Source organism: Microtus ochrogaster, linkage group LG4 (genome assembly GCF_000317375.1).
Source record: "Microtus ochrogaster isolate Prairie Vole_2 linkage group LG4, MicOch1.0, whole genome shotgun sequence".
NCBI classification, from domain to species: domain Eukaryota; kingdom Metazoa; phylum Chordata; class Mammalia; order Rodentia; family Cricetidae; genus Microtus; species Microtus ochrogaster.
The window spans coordinates 5,784,938-5,800,780 of record NC_022030.1 but is presented as its reverse complement, the minus strand read 5'-3'; the positions used below and the strand labels follow the sequence as shown (position 1 = coordinate 5,800,780).

Here is a 15,843-nt window from a genome sequence, read left to right as displayed (position 1 = left end):
CAGTCACACTCTTTTGCATGCATTTAAAGCAAGCAGAAAACCTTTCTAGAGGACACATTATGGTAACGGCTGCTTTTTAACCAACTAGGAGACCAAGAAAAGAAAATGAGAGTTTGCAGAACTTAAATTTGTTTCACTGAAGATGCTTTATTTCAGTGAACCAATGAAGTTGATAATCGATGTTCAGTATTCTGGAGAGAAAGCTATGTTCCACCTCAAACAAAGTTTGTCTTAAGCTCCAAGGAAATTTAAGCCCAAATGTGCTGTCAAAACAAAAACAAAAACAAAGGAAAAACAAAAAACAAAAACAGCAAGGAAAATTTCTAGAGTATGACAAGAATTAAGCAAAATACACGAAATTCTGTTTTAACACAGCTCAGACACAGTTCTTATCCTAAGCCCTTCCTGGTAAGTCAATTATTCTTTAAGAAAATTCACATGCGGAAGGCAAAATATGGAAAGTCGTCTTTGGTGTGGGAAGCACATGAAATCAGGCCGCTGAGAGAAATGGACTCGCCAGACCTGAAGACCTTTCCCTATGCAAGGACGTAGGCCGGAACACATCTGCTATCGAAAATGGTCATGATTCATTATCAGTACTCAATTCCTCTTCCAGAAACGACGTGCCTTAGCACTTCTACTTACAGAATCTATAAATTGGAGTGTTTCTGCAAATTCTAAGAGGTTCTTAACATTATCCAGAATGGTGCCCTGGTGGACGATCATGCACCTGGCTGGCGAGGCGCTTTCCTCAGGTAGAGAGCCAGGATCGGCAGGCAGGGAAGGAGTGGAGCGGTGTTCTCCCAAACAGGAAACAGGTGCACTGTCTCCATGAGGTCTGGTCTGGTCCACAATGGAGGTGCTGTGCCACCCGGGATAGCTGCAAGTATGGGTCTGTGTCTGAGGGAGGAAGGGGTGTGTAGAAATAAGGATGGGAGAAGAAGGGAAGAAGAAACTTAGCAATAATGTTGCACAAGGCATCGAGCGCTGTTGGGGGCAAGATAAAAAGTTGTTGCCTCATTCAAACTGGGACCTGCCAGACAGTTGTCAAGATGTTTCCTTTTTGACGGCTTTGCAATAACTCTCTAATTTATACCTACAGTATTGCTTCACTGGCTATGATTTTAGTCAAATGCAAAACCTCGGGAATGCTACAAAAACACAAAAGTCTTAGAGTGCTTTAGAAAGCCATTTGAGTCTAATTTGCAAACTGCCCGGCTTTGCTGTGACTGGCCAATGGTTCCATTTGCATTCCAAGCCATTGAAAGGACTCTATGGTTAGAGCTGCTACTTTTATCTGCACATATCCTGTTGCTTCTTTTTCTTTTTTTTTTTTTTTAAGGTTACAGGTTGCCCTGATGCAAGGTGGGGCTGCAGTGTGTACGCAGTTAGGAAGTGGATCAAGTTAACAGAAGTTCCCTTCTGACCGCGCAAGGGGAGAAATTGCAAAATGTTGACAAAAATTCAAAAGTGGTTGAACTACCACGCTCATGTTATTGTATGGTTTAACAAAAACAACAAAAAAGACATTCCACCTGAAAAATCCCGACCGGGTACCCCTTCTCTCATACTCACTTCTTGGGTAAACTACATATGTTACAAAGTACAATCTGCTTTTCCAGTTTGCTGACCAATCAAGGATTCAGAAACAGCCCGCGGAAAGGCTTGGGCTGTAGTTCAGGGTCAGAGTGCTGTCTAGATGTGAGGCCCTAGGTTTGATCATCAGTACAAAAAAAGGAAGGGGGAAGGGGTACTGGGGAGATGTCTCATTCTGAAAGGTGCAAGCGTGGGACCCTGAGTTTGATCTCCAAGCATCCACAGCAGTTCGAGTCTGTAACCCAAGCGCTGGAGGGGCAGGGACAAGCAGAACCACGAGCTCCTTGGCCAGTCAGCCTAGGCAAATGGGCAAGCTCCAGGTTTCATGAGACCCTGTCTCAAAATAGAAGGTGGATGAACAGGGAGGTGGCTAGGCAGATAAAAAAGAGTTTGATCCCCAGCTCCCACAATAGAAGGAAAGAATTGATTCTGGAAAACTGTCCTCTTAACCTCCAAAAGTGCATGTGAGCACGTGTGCACAAACAGACACAATTATAATAAAACTTTCAATCTAGAGATCTATCAACCTCTGGCCTGGACATATGTGTGCATATACATCCACATGTATAGTATACACACTATGGGAACATATGTGTGTATACAGAAATGTGCACTATCGCTACTAATAGAAATGGGCCACACAGCTTTCATACATGCAAACCAAAGTTAGCAGCAAACATTTAAAGAAGTGACCTATGTACCTTTTTTTAGGCATGCATAGACAAAATACGCATCAAATTGAATTTGAGATTATAACATGTGTAAATACATGCTAAGAAAATAACAGCAAAAGAAAAAGACTCAAACAAGTGGGCACTACATGTCTATAACGCTTTGCTCAAAGGCAGATGTTTCAATCATTCTATCTTCCCTAGTCTTTAAATTGATGGACGTCCTTTTCAAGGAAACAGTGGATGCTGATAGTCCCAAGTGGTTACTGTGATCCTGTTATAAAACAAACAGCTAGGCGACTTCTGATTAGCATTGTTCGCAGATACACAGCTCTTGGCTGATACAATGTTTAGAAGAGGAGAAACCCGAGAGAGAAGAGTGCAGAGACAAGGTTGCCCGGCACACGGTGATGCTCTTACCGGTAACGTTTGCTGCCCTTTCAGCTCGTTCTCGGTTGACATCAGGAGCAGCTCTAATTCCTTTATCCGCTTTTCTTTCTCGGGGTCTTCATCGTTATAGTGTCTCTAGAGTGACAAGTGAAGCAGGCAAAGACAAGGTCTGAGGGAGGCACCGAACACAGCCCCGAGAGCGTCCGTGTGGAACCACCCCCACGAAGTTTACCACTGCTCGTGCAAATATGGGACTTGAGGCAACGAGGGGAAAGCAGAGGCCAGTGCGCATGCTCACAGATGCATCAGCGAATTCCAGAAGCCACCAGTGGTAAATGCCTGTCCCAAACTAGGTCCTCAAAACTGCTAGCTTTTCTTTCTATTACGAATTGTAATATGCGTGCTTATGTGGCAAAAATAAAGTGTCTTTAAAAGCGGTGCCTTGTTCAGCTAATGGGTTTGGCCCTCTGACCATCTCACCTGTATGGCTGCAGCAGCTGGTTGAGGGACATTGACGATATTTACATGCAATGCTACAGGATATGGAACGTGACTGGACACCTAGACCAAGAAGCACAACAAAGGCTATGTCATTCAGACTTATGACTGCTTCACTGGGACCGAAGGGAAAAAGTACTTTGCTGGTAAAATTCACAGAACGATCAACAACCAAAACAAAACTTCTCTAACTTGAAATTTAAATACCTGACTAAAAGTGGCTAAATAGTCCAAGAAACGCAGAGAAAGAAGCCCAAAGGGTCTTTCTACCCCAACAGAAGGCATTCTTTAATCAGAAAAAGGAACAATGGAGAAACGGATTCATGCAGACGTGAAAGAAGTTTTGGGAGATCGCTACCACTAGCTGTTGGTCACCAGGGATGTTTTTCTTAGAGTAATGTTTAGCTTTAATAAAAAGCACAGAAGCTTTTATGATAATTCATTCACCAGATATCTTTCTGGAAATTCTGTAGTCAAATCTAAGAAACTGATACAGCCAAGTAAAAACTATTCATGAATATGTTTTACATAACATTTGCATATGATCTTTGTAATTCTTGGGTAAGCTTTGTCTTTTTTTTTTTTTGATTCAGTGTTTCTCTGCTCTGTGCAGGCCTGGCTGTCCTGGAAACTCACTCGTAGATCAGTAGATCAGGATGGCCTGGAACTCAGAGTTCCTGTAGCCTCTGCCTCCCCAGTTCTGGGATTAAAGGTGTGTGCCACCACCACCCAGAGGGCAAGTTCTGTCATTTTATCGATGGTTCTATGATGAGCATTTCTTGATAGTCTCCTGTTTAGCCTTCTAATTTTTCATTTTGAAAAAAAGCAAAATATTGGACTATAAATCTATCTGCATTCACCCAGTGTCAAGACTTGGCAACATTTTAAGGACATTTACATTCAAAAGCTAACTTTAAATCAGACTTGGAGCAGGGAGTGAGAATCAGACAACTTAGACTCTATTTAGCGTTACGGCTACGCAGAGGACAAACTATTTCCGTTCTTGTCTCCAGAAACAGAAGCCGGACTCAAGTGTACCCTCGGCTAGGGTCTAGCTGAGGGCCGCCTGTGACCAGACTCATGTAGTTCATATATATGAACTGTAACGGACATAACCATCTCCCTCCTCCCACTAGGTTCTCAGGAAGGACTTACATTCTGTGCCTCAGAGATGTGGTAGTAGGGATACTCGCTGTTAACTGACGGCTGGCCAGTTGGGGAGAGCTGAGATGAGGGTGGGGCCTGAGCAAAACCCATCAGGTGATTGTTCTTCTGGAAGCCAGTGGCCACCGGGGGCTGGCTGGCTTTCGAAGGCTCCTGCAGGTAGCCTTCCTGTTCCACCTTGCGCCGCATGGTGGAATTCCAGTGATTCTTGATGGCATTGTCAGTCCTGTGTGGAAAGGCGCCCCAAACAAATGACAACAATGCTATTTCAGATCGTAGTTAATTGACAGAAAACTGTTTCTAAAAAAAAAAAAATCATCTCTATGATTCCAATACCCGCTATTTTCTCTTTTTAATTGTCTTGATCTTTTCCCTGTTGCCTAGTTGACAATCCATAGATTTCTTTTACTACTGCAATCTGGGATGTATTGAGTTTTCTGCAAATTCTGTTTTCTTTTTAGAATTTTGACGCCTTTATAAAGGCGATGTTCACTATAATAATCCTTCTCTAGGTTCTGCCCATTCATGTGCTACTGGACTTTAATACAACTTAAAGTCCCAGCTGTTATAGACCCTTATAATGTGGCTTAGCAGGGTCAAGACACCACAGCGGGGACTTAGCCAAGCCTGGGGACAGAAATGGCAAAACCTCAGTGCCTCGTCTGTACCTCTCATAACTCTATGTACAAAGTTAGAGTAAAAACATCTCTATTACCTTTGGAAACCACTCTCATTAGTCTTTTGTTTGTTTGTTTTCTTTCAAGACGGGAATTTTCTGTGTATCTTTGGAGCCTGTTCTGTAAACCAGGCTGGCCTCGAACTCCCAGAGATCCGCCTGCCTCTGCCTCCTGAGTGCTGGGATTAAAGGCGTGCACCACCACCACCTGGCCCTTCCCATTATTCTTATAACTAAGTGACTGGATGATGCGGTAAGGACTTTCTCCACCAGACTCAACAGGATCCCACATGAAAGAGGCTAGCTCCAGCACATTTTCTGTCTTTTGGGAGGGGTGGGGGTGTTCCTGAGACAGGGTAGTAGTCTGGGCTGGCCTTCAATTCCTGATCTTTGGGTCTCAACCTCCTGAGTACTGGGATTACGAGCAAGTGCTGCCTACCACACTTGACTGCCTAGTATAGTTTCAAACTACAAAGCATTTACTATAAATTCTTTCCATTCTCAGGAAAAAATTCTCAGCTCAAAAAAAAAAAAAAAGAAAGAAAGAAAAAAACCATTAAAGACTCCCTTTTACTATTTCCATGGGGGTGGGGAAATGAGTGTTAAAAAGAGGAAGTTCGGGTGCCCCTTAAGTTTTTAGAAAAGTCAACAGCATATCCTGAGGCCACATGGGAGGAAAGATCTCCTTCGACCAGATCCATGACTTTTTGAAGCTCTCAAGCCACAAGGGAGGAGATGCTTTGGCGCAACACTGGGAAATACTAAAGAAGCCATCTCTGAAACCATCCTTTCTCCACTTCGGGGTTAAGAAGCTCAAGAATAAAAATATTTTTAATGATCTTTTATTTTAAAATGTATAGCAAAAGTATTTCTCAAAAATTGATAAAATCAATTATATACCTATTTAAATATGGACAGACAATTGGTCAAAGGTGAACTTTCACAATTATCCTTCATAAAGGGGCCCTTTTCCTGCCTCATCCAGTAAAAAGAAGACATTACACTGAAATTGATTAGAAATTGGAAATAGGCATGATAATTCTACATACACAGCCTTTTTTAGTCACTGGAAAAAAGAGTAAGCAAATGGTACAATGAGGTGTAAGAAATAGATATTACTACAGCAGAGGAATGACCAAAATGATTGCCAGTCACTCAACTGGCTGGGATCAAACCAATCTATGTGTCTTTGGTTTCCTTCTATGTAGCTAGAGTTCTTCAGTTTACAAAATGTTTTGACATTCATTTTCCGTGATCCTAATATTAGCTCATGAAATAGAATATTAGTAATTTTGCAAATGAAGAAGTGAAGGTTGAGGGGGAAAAGCTTGGCCCAAGGCCTTTTATGTATGTCATCACTGAGGTGACAATAACTGTGCTCCACGAAATAAGATCTTTTTTCCACTTCTAAAACTCAATGATTCTGGTCTATCTAACAACATGCCTCTCACTGATAGACTGCAATACAATGACACACTTAGAATGTGCAATGACCGTCCTCTTGCTCTTCCCGATCAATGTATTGACCAATTATTACCGTCCAGGCAGCAGCTTTGCGATTTCTGCCCATCTATTCCCCAGTCTCTTGTGTGCCTGGTAAATAATTCTGTCTTCCTCTTCTGTCCAGGAGGTTTTCTTAACTTCTGGATTCAGGTGGTTATGCCACCTCTCCCTACATTGTTTTCCGATTCTCCCTTTTAAGTGCTTGGCAATAACAGACCAACGTTTCGGGCCGTATTTCTGGACGAGCTCTATTACCTTCAGAGAAACACAAAAATAATCTGTGTTTTAATGTTACAGGATGAGTCGGTGTCATAAAGCTTCAATATTACAAGCTCTTTAGAAAACTTAAGAAAAAATAAACCTGTTTTCATCCACTGAACATATATGGGAGCGAGCCCTTTACTTTCTGCTTGTACAACAAATTGTTTCCTTGGGATGAGAAACATGTTTTAGAAATAATCTTAATTACAGTTCACACGTCTAGTGGAAACAGAACTTACTCTTTGATCTTCCTCCTTGGTCCAGGGACCCTTGATGAGTTCGGGGTTTAGCACCTTCTGCCATCGGTGTTGGCATTGCACATCCGTCCGGTTCTAGACAAAGCATGCACCATCGCAAAGATAAAATGTGATGAGCCCATGAAGACTTTGTTCAATATGAATTATGTGTGAACAATACAGAGTGCAAACTTTCAAGAACATTTAAAGGCATGTATGGAGAGCCCACCTGTCCCACACTGCTTACAGACTTAAAAGTATATCCAAGTTGCATCTAGGATTGGAGTCTGTAACTAGTGAAGGGAATAGCTGTGTCACATGAATAAAAGGAATGTCTTATGGCACACACGTATGCCAATTTAACCTTAACCCAAGCCTGTGGTCTGTAACTCCATGGCTTAAGATGGACTAGAGAGTCCATACTGCCTGGTTTCAATGAAAATCCATTAGAAAGAACTAAAGGGCTTCCCATTCAAACCGAGAGATGCTTAGTTCAGGATCATGAGCACTTGTGTTTAGGAGGAATGAAAACAATAAAAGGGTCCCACTTTCTAAGAGCTTTCCATCTTAGAAGAAGGAAAAGATAAGCACAGAATTGATTATCACAGATGGCTAAAACTGATTTATCTGCAAGAAGAGACCCAAGCAAAGTGCTGTTGGGGTTAAGGAGAGACGGCCCCATTAAGATGAGATGCTGCTTCCTTCAGAGACATCCAGGAGCTCCTGATGTGGCCTTTGGAGGATGCTCAAAACTTTTAACAGGAAAAGCAAAAAAAGAACATTCTAAGGGGTAAAATCACCAGGAAGAAAAGCCCAGAGGAGAAAAAGCAGAAATGAACACAACCAAACCTGCTTGTGGGGAGGAAGTAGGAAACAGAGGGGGTGGTGGTGGTGGTGGGGAGACAACAGTAGAACCATAAGTTGAGAGCAGATAGGAGAGCCTTTGGGTGTCAGGTCAAGGCAGTTCATTTACTTTGTGAGAATCTACGTCACCACTGGTGGAGCTTTGCTTGATTGTTATTTGTTTATGTGGTGCAGGAGATCAAAAACCCAGACACTCTGGGCCAGCACACTGCTAGTTAGGAATAGCTCCAGTTTAGGAAGCTCTGTAAGCTGATAGTGTTTGGAACTGATGGACATGTGAAAAGGTAGGAAGCGACTGTAATAGAGAGGGTATGGCGGCCACCCTGTGGCCAGAACATAGGAACTAAAAGGGTGAGAAGGACTGTAAAGGAATCCTAGGTTCCCGACTCAGCATTTAGATGAGAGGGTATCATTCCAAAGGCACTCTAGGATCTTAAATCCATATACCAAACAATGTGGCTTTGACAAAAATGGGAAATTTAGAAATTAATTTGGAGAAAATGCCAGGTTTAAAACTCTACCTTGTAACAATTCATCAGAATGTTAACTTACGTTATCAGGATAAATTAAAACAAAAATAAGAAGCAATTTTTGGAAATAAAATCAAAATCTCTGGATAGCATATTAAGAAACCTCAATTATATGTTGTATAGTCAGTAATAAAAATGGTGGCTGGATCTGCCCTCCTTACATCTACAGGAACAAATGCATAGTATCTTAATAAATTCTCCAAGAATTTTTCTTTAAATCCAGAGGAGGTTTTTTCTGTCATAAAAAGAGACCAGAGCCAACTTACCGGCAAGTAATTGGCAATCACTTTCCAGTCATCTGTTCCGTTCTGCTCCACCAGCTTCTTCAACTTTTCATCCTAGGGCATTTAAAGGCAATGCTAGAATATCAGTTGTCTACTGAATAGCTCTGTTCAAGTTATAATGGACAAAGGAACCAACTTCATGATCCAATGCAGAAAATAGCTTCCAAAAGCATCCCAATAAAGCCAATATTAATGTACTATGCTGGTCTGAACATAGATTCATTTACAAACACACTAAAGCTTTTACTTTGACACAGCTGTTGCATGGTTATATAAACAGATTCCTCTTGTCATCTATAAAATAGGAATGGTAGTACCAACAGGGTTATCTGGAGATTACACAATACCCTTATGCAAAGCAGTGAAGCCTGGCATGTGCTGGTGTTTAGTAGATGGTAACTGTTGACACTTTTACTGAATGATGGAAAGGGAATTCCAGTGTTAAACGGAGTTGCCATTCAACCAGGGCAAGAGCTGAGACTATGGGGGAGATGATTTCCCCCTAGCTCAATCTTTTTCGTACAGAAGCCGAAGATATTTTACATGTTTCACTCAGAGGAGTATTTAATTCAGTAAGGCCACTAAGGTTTGGTTTTAATATGGCCAGAGTTTATGAATGAAGACACTAAACGTTCTCAGGCAGTTGGCTCTATCAGCCCATACACTGGCCACCACTCTACTAGGTCACACGTGCCTTTACAAACATAGCTTTCATAGGGTCCTGCAAAGATGCCATTCACACATAACTGACCAGAACAGACAGGAATGGGAAACCATGGTTAACAACAAAACGTTGATATCCCGAGGGGGCAGCCTCGTGACAGGTGGAACATGCATTTCCGAGGTGGCCCCCTGGGAGTCTTGTCCACCTGCTCTCAGGAGCCCCCAGGTTTAGAACACAATGAATTCCATAGTTCAGTCAAGAAGAAACCTTTCTCTACAGGTTAATGATTTTGTTCTAGAAAGAAGTGGGCATATCTTCTCCCGTCACTGGATGTCTTTAGAATAACCTTTCACACACATAGGTCTGTGAAGCATCATTTGTAAAGAATATTAGATGAATATATTATGGCACGGTGAATTCTATGACTGTTTCAGCTTAGAAAAAAAGGAATGTATTAATTTTCTTACAGGGAACATTTGTTACTATCCTACAATTTTAGCAAGTGATTTTGATAACGATAAAGAGACACTTTAATCCCAGCCCTCAAGAGATTTGCAGCATGTTGGGAAAGACATACACATAGAAACATCAGTGAAGTCAAGAAGGCACTCAGTGGCATGGGTACACAGCCTTAAAGATAGCAGCCAGTAATAGTTTCACAGGACATACGATCTGTTAAGATATAATGAAAAGGCATAAAAAGTGGTGGAGCTCCAGAATGAGAAATCGACAGGCAAAGCATAAAGGGGAAAGCTGGGAACACTCAAAGAACAACAGATGATTTGGAAACAGATAGCAAAAGGACCACATTGGCAGAGGTGAGGGTGAGGGGAACCTTCTGTCCGGCATGGCAGGGTAAACACACCAAGAGTCTTCAGACGAGCACATGTAACTTAGCTACAATTTCAGTTTTCACCAACGACACACTCTTCATTTCTTTTTGTATGTCTTTATAAAAATGACTAGTTACCTCTTCCCTGGTCCACCTAGTTTTCCCCAAGTGACGCTTTCCAGATTTGGGAAGCAGCCCGTCATAGTCATGGTCACACATCTCAATGTCTTCATCATCCTCATCGCTACTGTATATGCTGCAGAAAGAAGAAGGGACAGACATGGGCTGAAAGCATAGGATCTAGACTACTGGATTATGAAACTCACACAAAAGCTTTCCAAAGTCCACCAAGACAAAACCTGGCACACTTGCGCAATATGCTTGTTGTCGGCATTCTGTTGCTGTAGTGTTTGTAAACTGGTTCTGCTGTTGCTGGTATCCACAGAGACACCAGAAGCCCTGGCACTTTCCATCGCTCTGCATGTTTGAACCTGCTGTTACTGTTAGACCAGCGACAAGTTACACATCTGGCAGCCGCCCAACCAATGGACGCCTGAACATGAAGCTCAATGCTAAGGACAATAAAAGGAACAAGAGCCCATGTCCTTTCTACAAGGGCATACTTAAACTCTTTGGCATATGTCAAATCATTTAAATAGTTTCTGATCACAACGAACCAATTATGTCCTAATAGAGCTGGTATTCCACTAAATAAGACTTAAAAAAAATCAAGACAGAATACATTCAAAAGCATAATTGCGATCAAAGTCCATACATAATACTAGAAAAAAAATTAAGCAGGAATGGTTTCAAAACCTGGGAAAGGATACAGCCATCAGTCTGTTTTCTGATTAACATAAATCATTCAAAACTCAAGGTCTGGTCGACCCAACTGGTGGCTGTGTTTACAAAACTGTTCCCAGAGTAACTAAGCACATTACTAAGGTACTGACTAGTCAGAATCCTACTTACTCTTGTTTTCTGTCTCTGACTGAATGGTGTCTAAAATATCTTACAATGTAACTAATTAAAAACCAAGGGGTTCCCCCCAGACGAGATCTACAGGTTAAAAAAAATACTGTTTTCAAAACAGCTTTTCCTTTACTGAGTTGAGTAACATTGTGGATTCTGATGACGGCCTAAGTAACTCCAAACTTATCAATCATACACAGAATAATTAGCAATCTAATCTTAAGTTATCATTCTCCATAAAACTTAAGATATGAAAAAGACACACTTAACAACTTCACTGAAATTCACCATTGTAAAACCAAAAAAAAACCCATCAAAGTCAGTCCAATAAAATGATATAAAACAATATCATATGAAAATTACTTTTAAAAAGCAAACTTACATTCATAATAGGTTTTGTCTTCCCTAACTAACTCACTACATGGTGGCATGATGTGATCTTAAAATAACATCACCCCCCCCCAAAAAAAAATCCAACTAAACTGTATTCTTGATGTGCAATCCTTTTTTTCCACTTAGTATCAACCTTGTGAATCAAGAAAAGCTTTGTTTCCTACAGTAAACAAGAGACAGTAAATAATTTCTGAGCAATAATAATTAAAAACTTCCACTTCATATACAACACAGTGCTATAGAGCCAAAACGAAAGAACAAAAATTGTAAAGTCAGCATCTTCAGGTGACAATTCCCTTTTGCTATGGAACTGCTGGGAAAGCCTTCCAAATGAAGTAGCCTTCCGCGAAGCACCAGGGAGGGATACCAAGAACGCCAACGGGATCTGCAAGTGGAGCCACATACTTAGTCTCATTAGATTCGCCTTTTAGGTTTGGCGAGATTTGGAGATGCAGCTCTCAGAATTGGGGACATTTTCCAAGCAAATAATTGGGTTTTCCTCTGCTCAAAGTTTTAACTAAAAACAAGCAACAGACCCAGTCGCCCACAGGGGGCAGTCGAGAGTTAGGTGAGGGAGAATTGGGCTCACAGGACTAGGAATTCTGGAAGCAAAGCTCTACCAGTCCCAGTCCCGTCTGAACCTAGTTGTTTGATCTGGACAAATCTCTCTCCCTCTCGTGAATCCTGTCTTATACATTAGGGCGTGGATTCTATTTTATAAGGTACTTTCCAGAGCGCATGTCTCCACTGTCTTCCGTGCCTCTCACAAAGCAAGCCCTGAACCAATGTGCAAAGCCAAAGTCTTGGGGGTGAAACGTGGCATGTGACTCTTGCAGCTCCTGAAGGGCTATTCGAGGCAGTAGGGCGAGTCCAGCCTTGGCAAGGGGCTCGCCTTCGAGCTTTGCATGCGATTTCCTTGCCCTAAAATGACCTGGTCGCCTCAGTAGCATGATTAATTTCGACAAAGGACCAGAAATAACTTTTCCTTTATCTGCTCTGACAAGATCTCAGACCCAACAGTCAAAGGACTTTCAAAGGCTGATTTCAGGCTAGATGCTCTTGGCTCCTCCACCTGCGAGAGCCTGTGTGGTTACAAGAGTACAACTATGAATATTACATTCTATCAAGGAAACAAACCGTGCAAAGAAACGAAAAAGAGTTGCTGGGGGTTGGGAAGAGGGAGGGGAACGGGAGGAAGTGTCTGTGGCCGCTACTTGATTCTAGAAAAGGGGTTCAGACTCATTTCGCTGACCTGGTTAATAATGCCTGCCGAGTTGACGCTCGCCCTGCAAGAAACGGCTCTGAGCCCGCAGCCGGGTTTCTCTTCCCCCTGAGCCAAGTTCAAGGCTCCCGCCCCTCCTCGCCACCCCCACTCCCCCACTCCGGACTACCTGGGAGCCTCAGGGAACCTGCGCGGCCACGCCCCGTGCAGACAAAACCTTTAGGCTCCGAACCTGGGCCGCGCCTCCTCCGAGCACCCTTTCCCAGCTCCCTCCTCCCTGTGCAAGTTTCAGCTTTCAACAGGTGACCCGGTTGCTGTCGGTTTAGGTCCCAAAAGCGAAAGGCAAAACGTCTTAAGGGGTGGCACTTGGACCGGCACAGCAGGCCTGGGGCCAGGCACTGGGAGCCAAGATCCAAGGTCTCCCCAATTCACCCCCCTCTTGTTCCGACGCCCAGAGGTTGCCGCTCCCCGCCTGGCCCAGCCCGAGGGTGCGCTGCAGGGCCCCACGCCCACGCTCTTTGCAACTTCCCAGAGCCCGCGCCCTGCAGGGCCAGTACCTGTTCGTTCCAAAAAACCAGATTAAGTTTAGCAAAAATCAAACCACCGGTGGAAAGACGGGCGGATAGACGTGTGTATGTGTGTGCGAGTGTGTGTGTGTGTGTGTGTGTGTGTGTGCGAGTGTGTGTGTGTGTGTGTGTGTGTGTGTGTGTGTGTGTGTGTGCGTTTCACTAGGGCCGTTCGGTGACCTTGCCAAAGGCGGGATACCTGAGGTAACTGAAGCGGAGTGCCTGGAGCAGCGGCGACCTCAGCTGCGTCCACGTGTGCACGGGGCGCCTGTACCTCTCTCCGGCCAGAAGAGCCGCGGCAACGTAGCCCCGGGGACGCTGCAGCTGCCTTGGGTGCCGCTGACCTCCAGCACTTTGCGCCCAGTGACGGCCGCCACCGAGTCGACCCCCCACGCATCCGTTGCTCGCTGGGAGCCCCGTGTGTCCTCGGGAAATCCCGAGGTCGGCAGGACCTAAGCTACCAGCAACTGACAGTTCCAACGAGCGCTCCCTTCTGTTTCTGATCTCTCGTCCCAAACGTGGGGCCGAAATGGAAAAGGATTGCACCCATCTCCCAGACGAGTGCGGTGACATGTGCGACGCGGGCGCGTGCAAAGCTTGCAGTAGAAATAAAAGCCTCTCCCAGAACAAGTACTCGCATCTTCAATAACAGGGTTTGAAACAATCGGCAAACCCATTTTATCCGCCTAAAATCTTTGCAGCAGCCTGTCAGCTGACACCTTTCTTGCCTCCATAATGAATGAATGAAATGTAAAATGAACTACCTGCAGCCACTAAATAATCCGGCCTTTTCCTATATTTGCCATATGCTCTCCAAATCCAAGTGCAAAAACATCTCAATGCATTCAGCAATTAGGCTCCGATTCCCTCGCCGACACTGGGGCATCAAGCCAAACACCTGGTGGGCTCCCCAGGTCTGATGGAACCGTTCTGTCCTTGGCTGAAAACGTGCCGGGTTTTCTTCCCCTCCCCGAAAGAGAAACCTATCCCCATGCAACTTGCGGGGGGGGAAATAAGCCTCTGGAGGTGCTTCCCACTGAACCGGTGCACTCCTTACAGAGTTTTCCATTCATCCACTTCCAGAGTGGCTTCTGCCACCAAGGTACCGACTGACAGCTCCGCAAACAATCTGGGATGGAATTCCCACCTGCACCCAGGTGTCTGGATCTCCGCGCGCCCTTGCCCGAGGCCGCCCGCCCAGGCTCCCCTTTACCTGTGCCGGGGTCTTCGGGCCATGGCGAGGCGGGCCGGGGCTCCGCGAAGAGCCCCGGGGACCGCACCGGTTGCCGCCTCCCGCTGCCCTCCGCCTTGCCTGCTTCCTTCCCCCGCTGCGTAGCGGAGCTCCGCGCGGCCGGGGTGAAGTTTCTCAGGAGAAAGGGGAGGAGAAGGAGGTCACGGAGGAGGAGGAGGAGGAGGAGGAGGAGGAGAAGGAGGAGGAGGAAACAGGTTGATATTAAAGTGTAACTCTGTAAACAGATGCCATCAAACAAAGAGCTTTGGACACTCCCCCTCCCGCCAAATCTGGCGCCCCTGCAGTGCGCACGCGCCCTGCCCGCCGCCTCCGCGGTCGCCCGAGCTGCAGCCCGCCTGGCCGCCGCTCCCAGTCGCCTCTCGCGCCGCGGTGCTGCTCCTGGCGCGTAGCAAGGCTGGGACGGCGGGCGGGCGGAGAGCCCGAGCTGCAGAGGGGTGACCCGGGCCCGCCGGGGCGCCTTTTCCTGTGCAAACCCCGCTCGTTGGCCCGGATGGCGCCGACCCACGCCCGGTCCCGCTGATGCGGTTTTGGGGGGCTGTGGCAGCCGCACAACGCAACGCGGTCACTCCACTCCGCAGGCTCCAGGGCTCCCGAGCCCGAACCAGCAGCGTTTTTCCACTCACTGGCACCCGGATGGGTGGGGGAGACGTCTGAGTTGAGGGTTGGACCCCCCACCGGGAGAGAGGGCATTAATCTGTCCCCCCCACCCACCCAGGAACAGTGTGATTGGATTGTATGATGACCGGTTAAATAGAGAAAGGGAACATACTTTTTTCCCCCCTAAAGATGTTTGGCTAGGTCTATTTTTCCACTTTTAGTTTTAAAGGGACATCTTAAATTCATTCATAAGTGACAAAGGATACTAAATACAGGACGACCTGTGGTTGTGGCCTTTGACAGATAGGGCCTCGGGCTCATCTTTCGGTCTCCTCCCCGATCCTGCAGCCCACTCAACACTTACATTTTGTCGCACGCAGGCCCTTCCTCCCTCTATTAGACACCAAGTCCCGGCCCCACCCACCCCTGGCGGCGCCCACCCCTGGTACCTCTGCCTCCAGGGCTAGGCTTCAACATCACACACCTGCTGGATATATCCACTGGATCTCAACCAACCAACCCCTAGCATTTCTCAGGAAATCTCACTTTTGCACTCATGATTTTAAAACCTAAACCCGCGTTTCTCAACCGGTGGGTCTAGGGACTCATTCACAAGGGTCGTATATCAGATATCCTGCATATCAGATATTTACATTATGATTCATAACAGTA

At 45.1% G+C, this 15,843-nt stretch overlaps 1 protein-coding gene across 2 annotated transcripts in view; it reads right to left on the bottom strand.

The window, feature by feature from the left end:
* Positions 1-10,481, bottom strand: part of Myb (MYB proto-oncogene, transcription factor) — a 30,838-nt gene extending 20,357 nt beyond the window's left edge. For both annotated transcript variants that reach the window (XM_026786341.1, XM_026786342.1), the window contains exons 1-8: positions 10,308-10,481; positions 8,656-8,727; positions 6,999-7,091; positions 6,533-6,753; positions 4,311-4,545; positions 3,138-3,218; positions 2,688-2,792; positions 646-900 (exon numbers count right to left, since the gene is read on the bottom strand). In XM_026786341.1, the coding sequence (XP_026642142.1) occupies positions 646-900; positions 2,688-2,792; positions 3,138-3,218; positions 4,311-4,545; positions 6,533-6,753; positions 6,999-7,091; positions 8,656-8,727; positions 10,308-10,451 (1,206 nt within the window). In that variant the 5' untranslated portion in view covers positions 10,452-10,481. The remainder of the gene's footprint in view (positions 1-645; positions 901-2,687; positions 2,793-3,137; positions 3,219-4,310; positions 4,546-6,532; positions 6,754-6,998; positions 7,092-8,655; positions 8,728-10,307) is intronic.
* Between the last annotated feature and the right edge of the window lie 5,362 nt (positions 10,482-15,843).